The sequence below is a fragment of the Scophthalmus maximus genome, chromosome 12 (genome assembly GCF_022379125.1).
Source record: "Scophthalmus maximus strain ysfricsl-2021 chromosome 12, ASM2237912v1, whole genome shotgun sequence".
NCBI lineage: Eukaryota > Metazoa > Chordata > Actinopteri > Pleuronectiformes > Scophthalmidae > Scophthalmus > Scophthalmus maximus.
In genome coordinates this window covers 10,726,777-10,745,567 of record NC_061526.1, presented here as the reverse complement: position 1 = coordinate 10,745,567, position 18,791 = coordinate 10,726,777, and the positions used below count along the sequence as shown (strand labels likewise).

The 18,791-nt window shown below is 40.5% G+C and overlaps 1 protein-coding gene across 1 annotated transcript in view; it reads left to right on the top strand.

Moving 5' to 3' along the window:
* LOC118286605 (synapsin-3-like) overlaps positions 1-18,791 on the top strand; it is a 102,276-nt gene that overhangs the window by 67,362 nt on the left and 16,123 nt on the right. Inside the window, exon 7 of the mRNA XM_035611167.2 lies at positions 16,862-16,924. Coding sequence (XP_035467060.1) covers positions 16,862-16,924 — 63 coding nt within the window. The remainder of the gene's footprint in view (positions 1-16,861; positions 16,925-18,791) is intronic.

Sequence of the window (18,791 nt, the reverse complement as noted above, 5' to 3'; positions counted from 1 at the left end):
TATTTATACTAAACTAAGCATTTCCATTCACTTTTCACCCATGACACAGACGTCAGGTGCAATACAGCCACACATTTCTGGATTCAGCCCAGAAGATGAGAACAACAGACTTTTACTAACTATGGAAACATCATCAGTCATCGTCATCAGCATCAGCATCAGCATCAGCATGTCTTATCAGACGTAAGGTCTAATCTTAAGGTCCGGGGCAAAGTTGGACAGCCCAGTCGGATATTATTTCCGCCCCAACCTTCAGTCTGCATCAACAGATTGGTGACATTCCTTAGTTAGACAGTGGATTGGCATGCATGACGGGTGGACTTTTTTTATGTTCAAAAGAGGTGATGAAAACTGGACGATTCAGAGTCATGGAGACTGATGAAAGGAGGGACCCACTTTGGCAACGTAACATATGACTTGACTCATAGATGACGAAAAACACCCTGCATTCCTAACATACTGCATATTCCAAAGATAACGGCATGAATCAGAGGAAAATTTACCTAATATGGAAAAAATGCATAGACTGGGTCACGATATAAGGCTGGTTGTATTCTATATGTTTCTTATCGTCAACAAATCCCATTAAAGACTAAAACCACCAATGGATTGATTCTACTAACCTGACTTCCTAGGATACAGTGGTACACAGTGTATATAAAACATTTTCACTTATCCAGTGGAAAGCGTCAACTACTACCAATTGGATTGGCAGAAAATAATGAGTTTTTGTATCCTACTTACAACAACTTACCTTCCTTAGCATCACTACAAAGTTCACTCCATTGGGTTTGTTGACATTTATGAGATAGATAGCCATGATATTCGTTACATGACCCCCTTGGGATAATCTCATCAATCTTCTTTGCTGGGATTGACTGATGGTTCGTGACTTCAACATAAAGGCAAATTACAGTGCAAAACTCCTTGACAAAATATTTCTCGGATGTGAGAGTATTTATGTTTATGTATTTATGTACATGAAGGTGAGTCGAACAAGGACAGCTCCTCACCATATGCGTGTAGGATAGTAATGGACTGTATTTATATAGTACAAGTCACATTCAAACAGTGCCTCTATACACAGGGCTTTTTTCTGTCACACATCATTCATACGCAGCTGGCACAATCGTCAGGTCTCTATGTTTGAATATTGTGGCTAGACCAATAAAAATTGTGGGACACTGCTTGGTCTACTTTACTGTAACTTAACTATCAAAAATGGGACCAGTGAAGTGAAACGTGTGTGCCATTATGACTTTATTCACACAACTGAAACAAAAAAAACCCATAAAAGCCAGGACCTTCGAAATGATGTCACCAAAACTAGGCCAACATACTGTAAGTGCAAAGCCCAAAGTGCATTTTATTTGAAAAGTCCAATTATAGAAAAAGGCTTATTTTGAGTCTGACCAGCCGCTGCGGGGGAGGAGGCAACAGCATTGTATACTGGATGGTCTTTAAGGCCTGCGTGGTTCCCGGTTGACAAAAGAGAACAGAGGAGTGACTCAGAGTAAATACCTTTCACTTGACTGACAAGCTGCTAAAGAGACACAGGAAGAGGCGAAATTTGTAAAGATAGCACCGCCGAGAGCAACGGTCACAGAGGGAGAGCGTCCAGCCTTGACTCACTGTCAAGCACAGCTTACATGGCATCCAAGTTAAGTGGGACAGACAGGACAACCCCTGGTCTGCAGCGCTGTGCTTTGAGGACAATGGGTAATGGAAGTTGTGTCACAGGAGGGGGAAAGAAAAAGTGATTGGATGTTTCCTGGTTGCAGAAAGCATTGATCTCAGTTCTCAGGTTGTGATGAGAATTTTGTATCTTGTGGTTAGGCAGTGGATCTCTCTTCGTCGTCCTGGGTGGCTGTTTCCACAAAAAGGAATGCACTGTTAATATCTAACCACGTGACTATGGGTAGGGTGTGTACACCAATCAGCCACAACATTAAAACAGGTGACTGGTTTTGAAAATGCTGCCAATAGAAAAAACTATCCAAAAAGTTTAAAATCACATATGATGCTTCATGATAAACTCATTCAAAACAGGCCAAAGATATACAGTCAGCCACAATATTAAAACTAGTGACATGTTTTAATACTGTGGCTGATCAGTCAAAGTCTGTCCCCATGTCAGATTTTCACTACACGATTATTGTGGCCAAAGAACTTACAATAATGATATTATCCAGATATCTATAAGAATTGATAAAAAAATAGTAGTAATTCCATCAGATTCAAATTCATCTTTAGTTTTGTTTATTGTGTTTCGATGGAGTGTGAATTAGATAATTATTTTTTTACTGAAAATGACAACTCCTCACATCCATCTTTGAGGCCTGCATAAAGAAACGTTAAGACTAAAAGTTAATATGATTGTTTTCCTGATTCTTTTTAAACTTTAGCCATGTTTAATATGGACAGAAAATAAGGAAAAACTAAATAGTGTCCCTTTAATATAAAATATGAATGTGTGCCTTTTTCAATATAATGGGAAATTATTGAGTAGTCATTTTACATTATAAAAATATGTTTAGCATCTTATGTGAAGTAAAGGCATCAGAGAGGGAAACACAAACGTGGCCCTGACCCATGATCCCGCCTACTTTGGGACTCCCCCTGCAATAAAATATGATGAACGGTCAGTAACTTCCTACTCAGGCAAGGCCAAATGCAACCACAGCGCTCACTGCTCAGACGCAGGGTCCCCTGCTGTACTCTACTGTACATAGTTGGTGTGTGTGCGGTCAGGAAACCCCACAAAATAGCTATGTTGTATTACTGCTTGAGACAATGAGACACCAGGCCTAACCACATGCATGGACACATAACAGCATGGAAATAGCTTTGACAAATTCCTTAAGGTTGAGAGAATGCCTAAACTGGGTCCTATGCTGAGCACAGTTAAAATTGGCTGTTCGGTTTGGTCATATAATGCAAATTCTTCTCAAACTAGGTAATCTAAGCAACTCTCTGTGACATTTTTAATAAATTTAACAAAATCAGAGAAAAAAAGAAAAATGGAGAGGAGTCTGTTTTTTTTATGTATAAGAATGACAATGGCAAAATAAAGGTAAAGGCCGAGGTATAATGGAACGCAGCATAACTTTGAGGTTGGACACACTAGGCTAAAGAAATGCAAGGGTATCCCTATACCTCTCACTCATACCTCATCAGCAAAAACACTCAAGTAAGATGACACCGACATTTTTGGACACAGTTTGATTGATTTCTGGAAATGAAGTACATACAAAGATGTAAATTGTAAAGTGAAGCTGTTCTTCCAGACAACTAATCTTAATTATTTTGAGAAAGGAGCACAAGCTGAGAAGCATGTTTACCCATATTGCTTCACTATAAACCAATTAATTATTCATTTTTTAAGTTGTGTCGTGTGCCCTATTAATTGCTTTGAGTAGAGTTAATCTGGAAAAATAGTAAATCGTTGCAGTTGCTTTTGTACAAAAAACTATAAATGGCCTTTGTTTCCAAGAAACCTGAGCAGTCTAGGGAAGCTATGTGTGGGAGAAGGAGAGAGAAAGTTAATTTAGGGACGATAGGTCCAGTGAGTCATCGGCAAGTCAGAGTTCAAGGGTGTTAACGGAGGGTCCACAGGATGTTGACGTCACACCGTGGTGGGTGGAGGGACTCGGGCAGGTTTAAATTTAGACATTACACCACACTGTCAGGACACCCCGTCAGTTTTTTTCCTATTGTCCAAGCATATGTACAGTACCGCAGTTTCATTCCGAAAGCATTTCAGAGCGTCGTTATCTACCCATGATGTTTGACAGGAAACTTTGGCAATCATTGAGTTACAGTTTAAAAAATGAGTCATCTGACCTTTGCGTAAAGAAGATTATTTTAAGAACAGTATAATTTCTGTGTCTGCGTACTGAAAAATGTCACAGATAAACACTGTTTATCGTTATACTTAACGAAAACCAAAAGAATCTTCTGAGGTGTAGATTATGACAAAGCACAAACATTTAAATATTTAAAAGATTTATCCCATTCATGCTCTCTAAAGAAGGCATTGCTGACATGCCACTGCTCAACCAGTTGCTGTGCTGCATTTTGGTCCACTCTTTACAGCTTTGGATGTAGCATATACTGTGCCTCTTGTTCTATGGCTGTTGGTATTTTAAAGCTGCACTTATCAGTTATCTTGTATTAATAAAGGGTTATATGTGTAATATTAAAAGTGTCACTCATACTAACAAATCCACAGACAATTATAACCCAACATTTCTGTTTACCCACAGTTCTACGCAGCAGTTTAACATATTTCTGCACACTGTTTAATTCTGTCTTATAGTTCTCATCAATTACATTTCCAGGTATAAAGGGAATTTTATGTCCCAAAATTAAGTTCGCAACTAGAGCATTAAGCAAATAAAGAGGCAGATATGTCCCTATTTTTCTTTCTTATAAGAATTTTAAATGGAAAAAAGACAGACAAGATTAATTTGTGGAACAAAAACATACTGTATGTTTTTCTGTCTTATCCGTTTGATAAGTTGACCCCTTAGATATGTCCCGGGATCTCTTGCTTCAGTTTAGGAGCCACCGTTTTAGATCACATTTTTTTTGTTGACGCCATGTGTCAGCATTTGCAAGGTTGTCAACCAGAAGAAAGGAAAACATGCCACTCTCGATGGAGGGATCCCATATACTTCGCCAACATTTGTACTGAGCCATGATAAACTGTTGTTTGGAGGACCCCCTTTAAACGTCATAGACTTGTGGATGACTCAGTCTTTCTGTGCGTAGTGATCAACCTTCCCCTTGCTGAGACCAGAGGGTCTGGGTTTTTTGTTAACCATAGCTGACCATGGTTTGCTGTACAGACCACATGCAGCAAGAGGAAAGTCATCCCCCATCTATATTTATGACTGGAATCCCCCATTAACCAGACATGAGACTCTACACAAACATTTATGCTCAGTGTGGGATCATAGTCAGCTGGCAAGAAATTCATAATGGTGTTTAGATATCCTGCAATAACAGTGTCTTTGTTCATGGGATCCTGTCTGGTTATCTGAGTCATACTCTATCACAAACACTGTAACCCTCTGTTGTGTTTGATCCTTTATTCCTGGAGGAGAATCTGAATTTCATTCTGGAATAAATAAATGTTAAAATTAATGCAAATTCAATTTAATATTGTATGTTTCTGGCTTCTATGTCACTTTTGTGTATACAAATTAAACATCATAGAAGGAAAATATTAATCTTTCATAAAACTGCTCACCATTAAAAGACATTGACAAATTACTTAATTACTAAATTCATAAAAAATTATGTAAAGGGTTGTACATCCTGAAAGTTATTTGTGTAATTAGGTCGTGGCTGTTATAATTCTGCAGTGTATTGCACAGTTCCATTCTTACTGCTTGCACAGCCGGTATTTAAATACAGATTAGCTTTGCTGCAACCAGCTGTTCCAAAACATCTTCCCTCTTGATGTTCCTCCTCTCTCCTCCCTATGTACCGTGCCTTAATTGAAAACATTGGCGGGGCTGACTTTTGGGCTGAGCTGCTGGTATTAACTCTGCAGAAGCCAGCCTTTCCTTCCTCTGCTGTCATAAAAGCTGCTGAGACCTCTCACTTTGCGTATCCCTTCATTTACTGAGCCTTATAAGGATTACAGGGCAGGGAACATTTCTTAATACAGATTGTCCTAAAGCGACTGTTGTGTGCTGACTTTTGAGTGAGTGCACCATTCCGCCTTTGTCTTTTTATAAATCCTGCAGCTTATGTGTTTGCACCTGCATTTAGTGGTTTAGATTGCTGCATATCTTTTTCTGTTTCTCTAATTTCTGAGCATATTCATTAAGGATGAGCATCATAGATAATTATGTGCTCTGGATCTATAAGTCATACCGAATGTAAATTCAATCCCATCCCTGCGTGATGGGATTGAGTGTGTGGAGTGTGATCTTTGATGCATTGTGTGGGGTTTTAAAGTGCCTTAAATGTTTTCACCCGTACCTGTGACTTGACTCTCTCGTGTGCTCCCCACAGTCTGAAAACCCCTGTTCAGATGAAGTAAACTAAATGAGTATGCAGTCCGAACATTTGTTTAACAGTTTAACTTCTCACTCTGCCTGTTCCTGCTTTTGAACATAACCCGACACTCACTTTAATTCACGTGTCGGCGAGCTGTAATTTTCTTGACAGTGTCAGATGAAAATGTGGCAACCACAGTACATCTGCTCCATCATATCCAGACTATCATCACATACGTTTTATACCGAGTCTTCCAAGGATGCTGCACATTTTCAAGCATCCAGCTTCCTCCATTTCATTTATTTTCTGTGAAAACAGGATATTGGTGTGGGACATAACGCAGGAAGGAATCATTCAAAAAAGCGACATTGTGGACATTTTCTCACAAAAATGATCTCAGGCAACTGAATATTTGTCTGGCAGCTGAGGAGCTTTCATGACTTCATCACGCCAGCAGTGCGTGATCCTGACCTCTGACCTGTCTATCTCCACATCTGTGTTCAAAACTGAGAATTTTACCTTCCTCTGTAGTATTATAATGCATTAATTTGACCTCGTAGGTCAACTTTCTGCATGTTTGTGTACACAATTATATGTCCACATTGCCCACAGATGCAGGTATGGAACTATGATTGTTTTTGCCAGTGTCACTAAGCTGAAACGACTGACTGAATGATTCCATGGGACGGGGAATCCAAAACTGCACCTAGCCACCTCATTTCTGCGAAGCCTTTTCCGAGACCTAATGCTGCAGGAGACTCTGGAAAATGGGAAAGAAACATCACTTTTCCTTTTAGACTGAGAGGAATGTGGCAACCAGCGTTGATGGTTTTTACAGAACTGGCTCGCTGCGAAGCCGACCAGCCCTTTTTTCTTCTGAAGCAGGAATGTAGGTTAGTGAATTGATTAGCGCTAATAAGGCCTGTCAAGATCCCTATTACAGCACGGCCGCAGAGATACTGGACTGAAATAGCTCCTCTTTAGCACAGTCTGGATATGTAGTTAACAAAGACTTTCAAACAAACCTGTGTTTATTTAACATGAGTGGACTTGACACAAGTAGTGCCTGTGTTGTTCTGCTATTAAATCATATAAGTTAATCAGCTGTAATATTTACCACCTGGGAGATTACCAAGATATTACAAGCAATTCTCCCATGAGAGCTTTTTTTTGTCTGAATATCCTTGAAGACTGCATAAAGGGGGATTTTATAGGTGTGCTTTAAGGTGTTATGGTGTTACACATATCTGCCATAACTGCACCACAGGCTGCAGCATAGCTGATGTATGCCTCCTCAAAATGTAACTAAAAGCTTAGGCTAGGCTACGGAGATACCATGCGAGAGACACAACAGTTGTGACTGTTCTGTTTGATATGCTTGTGTTTTTTTCTCCAGCGAGTTCGTAATGCTGCTGGAGATGATCGATAGTGACGGCCTCTCCTTCTCAATAACTCACATCTAAAACTAGAAGGGTGCTCGCAGAGTGACACCTCTGCCAAGGCAGATGCTCTATCTCGCCTTTTCAAGAAAGTGGAAAAAACAATTCCTAGATCAGCCCGTTAATCCGGATCCATTCCAAAATTTCATGGCTTCTTCCTTGCGTCATGCCCCAGCCCTCCGCAAAATTTCTTGGAAATGGGTTCCGAGTGATCCAGCTGACGCACAAACAAATACACAAACAAACGGCAATGGAAATATAACGTCCTTGGCAGAGGTACTAAAAAGCAATTTCTTCTGTAAGCCTTTACTGTGATTGCTGCCCCATCTGTCACACGGTCATGATTGTGTCTCCATCCAAATCCAGACAATATATAGGTATAAAATATAAGACCCACAGTATGTGCATGCATGGTGTTAACAAGATTAAAATTGTATAGCCACTGCAGTAGCTCTGTGAGACTGTACCTTGGGCTGCTTAGCGCTGAATGCTAATGGCCGCATGCTAACATGCTCTAAAATACATGCTGATGTTTGACAGGGTGTTAATTGCTATTTTGAACGTTGTCAGTGAAGAACTTGGTCATAAACCAAAATCTGTGGACATGTTAAAATATTGTTCTGTTGATCATGGCAACAGGTGGCAAGTGAAGGAGAATAACAAAGTCATCAGGACGCATCATCTGGGAGCCATAGATCTCTCCGTGACAATCCATCTCGTAGATGTATACATTTTTTACTGGATATGTGAAAACCTTTTTTCCCTGCCAACCAATTGGCATTCATCCCCTGGGGACCACGAATCTCTATAATCTACCAAATAGGTATTTTTGTGACAGAGATTTCAGTCTGCATCAACCGCATGACCAAGAAAAAAAAACAGTCCAACATCGCCATCCATCATGGGGCATCTTGGCTAAAAAACATCGTAATTAATCTGAAGCACATGATAGACACATGGGGAACCATTTTTTTTGGCCACAGCATCAAACACGGACCTAATATCCAAGATTTTGGCTGTATGCACGACTGCCTGTTGATTCAGTTTCAACCTATCTGTCGTCTGAACCATCAGACTGACACAAACAGTCATCTTCGTGATTCAACCATGACTCAACTAAAGTGACTTTAGTGACTTGATATAGATCATTCTCTGTGTTTATTAGCAACAGAACATCTGTTTATATTGAACATGTTGAGGATTATTAAATACAGCAATGATAGTCTTAACAGTATTGCATTGTAACATCATCCACAGCTATTTTGTGGATTGGGTGACGCTACGTGACAAATTTTATCTGTAGAGAATACACAATGTTGTACATTTCTTCCTCTTCCGTTAACTTGGCGAGCTGTGGTGAAAAAGCAGGTGGCTTGACCGCCACAAGATGCCACTGTCAATCTCTGTCACCTCTCCGTCAGCACCTCTGTGTTGTCAGGAAGTGTCCGCCCTGGAAACTTCCATCCTCGGGAATAAGTTGTGTTTTCCAGACAGCTGTCTCCTTCATGGAAATACACCAGGACGTGCCGTAATGGAAGCCAGATGAGCTTAAATTCCACAACAATAATTACCATGCCCAATTAGACCATTTTTACTGTACCCACTTTAACACAATGGGTATACACTGTTAGTTGCTGTTGTGGGCGGATGTTAGTCCAGCAGGTTACCATGACAAGTCATAAATATCTATTATGGGGGCGTAACCAGGACCTACTGAATGTGTCATGCTCATGTCGCTCTTGGTTTTAGAACATGTAAAATTTCTTATAAGGGGCTTCCGGTCTAGGGAGTTTAGTCTGGCGGTGCCTTGTTCACTTGAAACTCGTTCCAGTTTGTCTCATACACAAATTAGAGTCAACACCTCTACATATGTGAAGACGATATCAGTTGATACCAGGCAAGTTCTGGGATATCAGACATAAAACATCAAAAACAGGATAATATATTTTATTGATTTGACCAGTAAAAAAACAACAAACAAAAAAAACTAGTGTTTCCACAATATAGTTAGAGGGTGGAGATGTGTGAAATTTTTGAAATTTGAAATGTAAAATACAAATGATTTATAATCATCTTGTTTTAAGTTTTGAAATTACTTTTCTTCTCTTTTACAACGTTCTCAGGGTGACAATAAGAATTATTTCCGCATGTAACTCCTCGTTAAACCACATGAATGGATACCATTAGTGAGTTGTAGAGGTGCTTCCTTTGTTTCCAGCCTTTAGGCCTTTCTAAGCTAATTGGCTTCTGTCCTTAGCCTCAGATTTAGGTGAGAGACATAATGTATTAAGGGTGTTGGTCTTCTCATCTAACTCTTGTCAGAAATGAATACGAACATGTTGAATTATTGTACTGTACGTGTATATATGGCTTGATAAGTTTAAAACATCCATCTTCTGTGAACCATTTGTTTGCAGATACATATGTCTTTTGACAATCACTCACGTCTGTAACCATGGCAAACTTCCCCTCCTGTGCTTCTCCTGTATTTACTGTGCTGTATATGTTTAGAGTGTTCAGAGAGTTCAGACACTGCTCCTCCACATGTTAATGTGTAAAAAGCAAAATAGAAAATTAAAAAATAATCTGTAGCCCTGCCATCCTGAGCTGTCGTACCTATCATCACAGTATAAAATATGTCCATCCAGGGACTTTTGTGCTAATAAATCTTTATTTCCAGCTATATACCTTGTACTGCTCCAGAGTTACAGGTTTCACACCTGCCTTCACTAGAAACAAGTCAAACCTTTACACGCAATGCACTCATTGACAGCTGAGTACTTTCAGCTCAGGTGAATGATCTCAGTCAGTAACTTAGCGGCGACTTGCATGATAAACTTCATTGGACTCTGGAAGCTCACTTAATCCGCAGGCGGTGTTTGATGTGGGCAGGCTGTCTGTGGAATAACTGTGATGGACTCTTGAAAAGGATTCTGGGTTGGGGTCCCCTGTTCGTTTTGTCTGCCCAAGCCATCGCGCCTCATGTCTTCTCCTTGATGTGGCAGGTTTGAGTGGCCATATTAAAAATGAAGAGATTATAAATTCAGGATGGTTGCACCATGTGTTTTGTTGGAAGATGCATGTGCCCCGAAAGAGAGGTTTAACTACGACACTCTCGACATGCTTCTCCTTGGATATGGTGTGTGACTGTACATGCTTGGCTTTGTGTTTGATGCTATATCTTTACATTATTTTATTGTACTGTATAAATTCAAAGTGGGCAATAAATACAGTTTATATTGCTCTGTATAGCACTAAATTATCATAATGCTTAAGGTCTGAGAGGGTTGTTGTTGAAAAGTCAATACTGTACTTCTATTTTAGAAGTGCACACTTACTTTGTGGCTTTTTCTCCCTCCTATTGTGACTACATTTAAGTCACAGATTGGATGTAGTAATTCAGTGTAATGCAAAAGAAGTTAGTTTAGTCAGTCTTCGTACATTTTCTTCTGGTTGCCCAAAGAAAGTTATGGCCACTGTTCATTTAAAGCAGCACTAATCAATATTTTAGATGACAATAAAATGAAATGATCAGATCCTCGTGATGAACCCACAGATAATCATCACCTGACTCCCCCTCAGTTCTATGGACCTTTTTTTTTGACCAAAACAAGAACGGTTTGGCAGTGTTAGACTTTAACGTTTAGTTCAGATTTCCTCCACATCAGGCAATTGTTTTCAGACTTAAAGCTGCTGTCGGTAGGATTGAAAGAAGTGTGGACATAGTCTCAGAATTCAACCTAACCTGAAGCTAAAACGGACTACTGTCCACATTGATAGACTATAATACGTTTTTTTAGTTATCGTTGCCTCACGTTATTACCTGTGACTTTTTGTGAAAACAAAATTGTCAGTGTTTTTGAACGTTGGCGACCGTAAATCAGTTTATATTAGCTTGTTTACGTACCTAGCGTTAGCTAGCACGTTAGCTACTGCAGTGTCACATAGTAGGCCTGTAAATTAAGAGCTTTATCTTCACAAACATAATTTGACTGATGCTTTTATCTATATTTTATAACATTATTAGAGCTTTGAGACTGGTACACTGGACTCCAATGAGGAAGTGAACATGGCTGCTTCGACGAGCAGTCGAGCGAGGAGAAGAGGGAGTCGCATACGAGGCGCATACGAGGCGCCTTGGGAGACGGGGCAGAGGTCGGCGTGTGGCCCTACACCTGAGGACCTGGGAGCCGAAGACACGGCTGATCTTCATGTGATGAGCCAGTTGGCTTGCACTGGTTTCATCCCAAGATGGTTTAGCTTCAGACTGTGCTATATGTAAATACTGTGCTGTGCCATATATTTTTTTAATTTCATTTATTTATTTAAAGTTATATTGTGATATTTATGTAACCTCAGTATTTGCTTTGCAATAAAGTGTATTTTGAAAGTGATTGGTTTCTCATTGCATAAATATACAACTACTACTATCAATAAACCTTTTGAATCCATTCAAGGCATTACAAATATATTAATTTGGGGTAATCAGATTCACTGGTTCAGTACTACCGATGCAGTAACTCAAAGAAAAGCATTAAAAAAGTACACAATGATGTAAATTGTCAAGCTTTATTTTGCACATGAATAAAATACAGTAGTTGTGTTGAATATTCCTTCTTCAGCTGTTCCCCCAGCAAAGTCAGCATCTGTGGAGAAAAGCAACATGGATAGCGACACATACTTAGCATTTAGCATAGCACGGCATGCTACGTTGGTGATAAAATAGTGAAGCTTACTAAACAATACGACACAGATGGGGGAGCATTTGGTCGCAAGAGCACAGACAACGACACTCGTCTGGAAAACTCTGAGATTAGACTGCTTGGACACAAACATATTTTCAGCTATTATGCTACAAACACCGCTAACCAATAGCCATAGCACTGTGGACCTAGCAACTAGCAGCCTGATTAGAACTAGCAGCCTGATTACAACAGCACAGTAACACACGGTCACAGAATGCAACAATAACATGGAAAATAAAAGATAAATGAAACAGAGATAATTAACAGTCAAGCAGAACGCATCGTTTGTGAACCCTGTCGGTGTTGTTGCTTCTGTGGAGCCGGTCCGATGTTTATATCTGCTCGATCTGCTTTCTTCTTTTTAGCTCGTTTTAGCTCGTTGTCTTTGTCGTATATGCAGTTTCTGGCAAAGGAGCCGGGCAGTTTTTCCGATGCTTGGCGTTTCTCTGCCGCGGTGTTTTCAAACTAACTCTGCTTCTGCTGCAACCTCCTCGTTGCGGAGACGTGAGCTTGGTCGTGACAGAGTGAGTGAGGCTGTGCACAGGTTCTGCAGCGCTGAGGCCTCGTACCCGGTTGACTGACAGAGCGGAGGAGCCCACTGGCTGTGATTGGAGATTTTTGCTCGGGCGTGGTGGATTCTGGCAAATGTCATTAAAGGCAGTAGAGGGAGCTGAATGACCCACAGTCTGAGAGTCTGGGAGACCAAAAATAGAACAAAAACAAGACTGGATCTTAGAATTGCATCCACCTGGCAGCTGGAAACATGACTCTAGATGAATGCTAATGGTTTCTACGTGTCTGCTTGTATGTGTAATTTGTCTTCTTTTCACTAACGCTTTGCTGGTATCATTATTCTTCAAGAACTATACAGGTAACACATGTGAGTGCCCTGTTGGCACGGGGGTCACAGTTAATTTTCAAACAGTAATTCAATTAAGGTGCAAAACATTTTCGGCCGTTTTTAGTAGGGAGGCATTTATTTGTGAATGATTCTATTTTATCTGTGAGGCTAAAGGACTTCACAATGTTGTGACCCACAAATATGCCACTAATGGAAACAGTCCTGCTCTCACACTCAAAATGTCCACAGTTAGATTTGGAAACTTTAAGTCGATGGAGAGTTTTGGGATTGGAATGTCACATGGAGGTGTTTTCAAATTGGGGAGGCATAATTCACCTCAAACGCTGACCCGAGTGACAATCCTACGTGACTCACTTCCAACAAGCTTTTATGGCCAGAGGGAAGGGATGTTTGTGGGGGTGGATGGGCTTCCCTGAAGTATTTCCATCATGTACCAGGCCTGATCGTCTGGTACTTTTGCTGTAAATGAAACGGGGCCCGTGTTACGAAATAAAACCTAGACGGGTGAAATCACCCACCATATAATTAGCTTTTTCAGCATGTGACTTCTTAACGTCGCTACCACACTAGATGCCTTTTACAGACTTCTGCTGGGAACAAAAGGCTGAGTGGCACGTATGCAGCTGCAATGGAACGAAAAGCTGAAGTTTTAAACCATAAGTTGCACATTTGACAGCTCACAGGCGCTAGTGGCCACCAAGGCTTTTTCAACACAGAATCTTGTACTGCTTAGCAATCTCATAAAGAATATCAATCATGGTGAAATAAAGACTTTTCCCATAAAATAGCCTCCCTTGTGTTTGAGGGAAACGTTCCAACCACAGTTCACAGCATTGACACAGAATGTTTTCTTAGTCTGCTCTATTTCATGATTAGAGGTTCCAGCACAAAAATACACAAAGTGAAGAGAAATAATAAGTTGTTTACCTTACAAATTCAAAACACCATCACATGAAACCAATTCTGTACAACGTTGTTAAAAATCTTAAGCCTGACTTGAGGCTCGGTAACAACAGAATTAAGAAGCGGCGCTACCTTCAGTCGGATTCGCCACAGCTTGTTAACTTAACTTGTCAACTTATTTAACCTTCCAATGTCAGAGGACATTCTAGAAAAGTTTTACAAAAACTGAATGTAGGGTTCAGTGACTCTGCTGTCTGAAAGTGTCATTGTAAGATAACACAGAGAAAGCCCCACCCCTCCCCCACTCTTTACTAAAAAAAATATTCAGAAGTGAATGACACAACAGACAAAATAGAAAAATGTGACAGATTTGTTTTTTGTTAAAGGCCTATACCTTAGCTTACATTTAACGTTCACCAGATGCTTTTGAACCAAGGCAATCAAATTTTTCTATTATCTATCCCCTGATAATGCAATATGAGTGAAGGTGACGGAGCATTTTTTTTGTGGTCTGTGAAGCCATCAGAAAACAACAGTGAGTGCATGTCTCCGTCTGACCGTCCAGTTTCATCGAGGGGAACAGGATGTGGTCAGTTTTCCCCGACATGTTTAGTGGCTGCCGTCATTGCCACGCTGATGGGAATGGCTGGAAAGAACATGTCCAGACAGAGTGGGTGGCTACGGCCCCTTCCACTCCCTCCACCAGACAGACAGACATCCACTCTGCGTTACGTCTGCACTTTCCTAAGACACTCTCTAAACCTCAGGCATCTTATCAATCATCATGTGACACACAGGTAGCTGCTGTAGGAGTTTTAAACTTGTGACCAGCTTCGTATCCTAAAAGCATTATGAGACACAGATTATGAGCTTGTTTAGTTGTAAACCATTAAACCAACTTAATTGCTCCTATAGTTGAATTGAGCCGTTAAACTAAAAGACAGCACTTTAATGTTGACATTTTCATTTCTCTGTGCTCATTAAAGCAATATGAATCTGCCAAAAACAGTGAAAAAGACTCTATGCAGATGTAATTAAAAAAAATATTTAAACCTAATGATGATAGCTGAAAAATGCTGATCATTACTCGTATCAAGAATGGGGATGGATTTCATGAAGATCTTAAGTATTGTAACATTGCATTTTAGTCCAAGATAGTTCAAAATATAAAACTATAAGAAATGTGTCACTCTGTGGATCACTTTACATCTCTGGCTCCTGATATCTTGATACTAATACAAACTCTTGGTTTGTATGATTTGAATAATAGTTAAAATATGCCGCTCTTTAGTTTATCAGCTCAGAAACAGTGCCCATGGCTATTTAAGATATTGCAGAAGAACACGCCCATGTCTTTATTTTCCATTTATTGTTTTCCCATTTGTATCTTCCTCACTCCACTAAACGACTCATACGTACAGCGCTTGAAAATTAATTGCAAATTCTTGATACAGTCTCAACTCCCCTCTGTATTCTGGCACTCTGGAAGTGATAATGGAGATAATTAGAGCACGCTTTATCTTGGCAGTTTGTCGGCCAGCACTGTTCTGTTAGCTCCTGTCAACAGAGGCAGCGTTCACACCCTCGAGAAGCAGCGTTCACACCCTCCACGTCTGTTTAAAGCCCTGCACAAAACAAGCTGACAGCAACATTAGGATATGTGGCCCTACCTGTGTCAGGCAGGGTCTGGATCAAGTGATAGCAGTTGTTGCGACGTTCCCCCTCCTTCTTGCGGGACAGAACTTCTCCATGCATGATCTGGCCTTGGGCCTCAGGCATCATGAACATCTTATGTTTCTGTAATTATTAAATTGTGAGCTTCACCGGGAGGTGCCCACAGCAATAATCAGTGTAAACTTTTGGAATACATTCTCAGTTTCTAAAACATCCTCGAAACCTACAATAAACCTCAATGCGAAACATTTGGATGATTATGTGCAGTATCTTCATTAAAACTTTTAATAATTTAACACTAGTTTGTGGTGTCCTGATTCAAGGGCCTTTATGTAACCTGGCATTGCTGCTGAAAAGCTATTTTCCTCTTTAGATTACAAACCCTATTTGCAATCATATCAGTAGATTTATCCAGGGGCATCTGAACCGCAGAGAGGTGTGATGTAATCTGTTGATGTTTCATTCTCCCAAGTTTGAGGTCGGCTGGGTTTGAACAAACCGCTCCCAATGAGCTGCGATCTTCTGCCCAGGTTCCCAGAACCTCGCTCTCCAGTGTAATAAAACACTAACAGCACTCATGCCTCTTGAACTGGGCAGCGTCAGTGGTGTGGCATGAGAGCCGGTGCGTTTCTTTACAAGGATACAGTTGGGAGACTTCATGTACACACCCGCATCAGTTGCAAAGAAGATAGTTTTCCCACTTTACTTTTTCTTAATTTTTTCAATCCCGCCCATTGACAATCAAGATTTTACTGTTGCTATGAACAATATTTGTCGCCCGACGACCGACTATACCTCCTGAGCCACAGCCCCCCTCAGACACCTACAGAAAAATTTGACTTTCCGGCACCACTACGACGCGTAGCGTTTCATATCTCATTGTTTTGTTTTTTTCTGAACCAGAAGTTGCTTCACTCTCTCTGCTCTCATTGGCCATTGCCATATTAGTTTTATAGTCATTGTGTCTTTCCTCTGCCCCCAAGTGGCCAAAAAAGAAAATCAGCAAATGCGAGTAAAACAGAAAATGGAAATAAAGTGTCAGTAATCTAACCTTTGACTTCATTGTTTGTTGCGCAGGAGTTGCATCTTTTCTACTTTTGCACTCATTGCCCCTAAGTTTGTATTGGAATGCTACTTGGTTGCCAAGGAAACAAATACAAACACCATTACCACCTCCAGGTATACAAACACACCAGCTAATATCATGCTGTTATCCTTGTCTGCAGGTTACAACTGCTTCCTGTCCTGTGGTGGTCAAGATGGGGCACGCCCACGCTGGTATGGGAAAGGTGAGTAAATCAAAATGTACAGGCAGCAGTTCCTAATCCCCAACCATAAAATTTACTTTAGCCCCGAGCATAAATGTAACTTCTTGCCCTGAAACAACCTGGTTTGGACTAAGGGCTCATTTTAAATTGGATATACTGTTTTTTGCCATCATATACTAAGCCAGGAAGATGCGAGGAAATGTCTAACTGATAGTGAAAGGCATCTGCATCACATTTATAACGAATGACGTTTGAAGTCCAAATTCCCATCTCTCAGATTACAGCATCACGCTCAGATTTGTCTCGATTGCAGTCATGCAAATCAAATGTGATAGTATCACAACAGTTTTGACTGGTCTGAGTTTTAAACAGCAGGCAAGAGATCAGTAAGAGATTAGAAAGCGCTGGTCTGTTTCAGTATCTACAGACCATGGCTGTCTGTCTTTGATCTTTAAAATCAGTTATGAGGGCCAAATCGCAGTCATAATCAGGCAAGTGGGTATAGTGCGTTCCTGGGTTTACTCTCACCGAGCAGACATCTGATCATCACAAAGGCAGAAGAGCACACAGACAGGCAACACATCACTGGTAAGGTCTGAGTACTGTGCAATTTCTTACATGATTGCTGCATATAAATAGCTGTAGACTGATGACTGAATCTGTTGATTACATAATGAGCAATGAACAGTGTGAAGCATTGCTTTCTAAAATGTATTTCTATACTTTTTTGAAGGGAGGAATGCACAGTCGACACAGTTATAACAAAATGGGCAGGCTGATTCTCCAGGGCAAATATCTCTTTCAGTGTCTTTCACCCGCAAGTCATTTGAATTCACAGGGGCAGGCCCTTCCTATACTGTATGTCTTTTGCCCTCGTCTGTCTGGATGGGCTTGGTTTCCTGTTCAGGAGCGAGACATGCTATAGAATTTCTCATAAGTCTCGGGGGTGGGAGGGGAACTTGGCCGGCTCTTGTGTAGCAGGACCTCATTTAACCCCTCAGACCTCACAAAGCCCTGAGAACCGACAGAAGTATGTGGGATTTGGGTCATTGCTGTTTTGTTTGCTTTTGACAGAAACCTGTAAAGTGAAGCGTAGACAGTGGACTAGCATATCCCATTAAGCAATCCTACTAATTAAAAATACCACATGCTTAACCAAACACTGATTATATATAATGCCTGTAATAATACATCAACCATAGATTAGTAGAACAGAAAGTAGCTACATGTAGAACATACGATCATCACTACATTCATCTTGAGCTGTTGCCGTTACTTCTGTTCAGATAAACGAGAGAACTGTGATACCCTACTCCGCATTTTACACAGAATTTGGAAAAAACTGATGAATTTCCAAAGCTTTATTACAAAGCAAAGTTACATTCAACAAATTTTATTCTGAACTTAAGGCAAAGGCAGCTGTATGTGACCAGTAGCTAAATGTTGTACAATGTTTGCAAATTCTACATATTATTTGACGTATAAGTGACCATGTATCACGTAGCTACTCATAGAGCCTCTTTCATTTGATAGATATTACTGACATAGCAGTAGCAGAAGGCTTTCCACCCACCTTCCATGTGACGTCTTTGTAGACCAGTCGGGCTTTGTATTCTAGCTTGTACGTCAGTAGGTCTGGATACTGACCAGTGTGAAATGAGTTTTTTCCACCAGAGGCAGTCATTATGCCAGTGTTTCACCTTCTCTCATTTACCTCTTTACTCTCTGTTTGCATCATTGTGGTCAGTTTAGTTACTCAAAGGAATTGTGTAATACTCTGGATGGGTTTTACTGCTTACAGCTCATTGCTGGACCTGCTGCTTAGCTATGAGTTTCTACCTCTGGAGTTATGATGTGAACATTAAGTCACTTCCCTCCATTCAGTTGA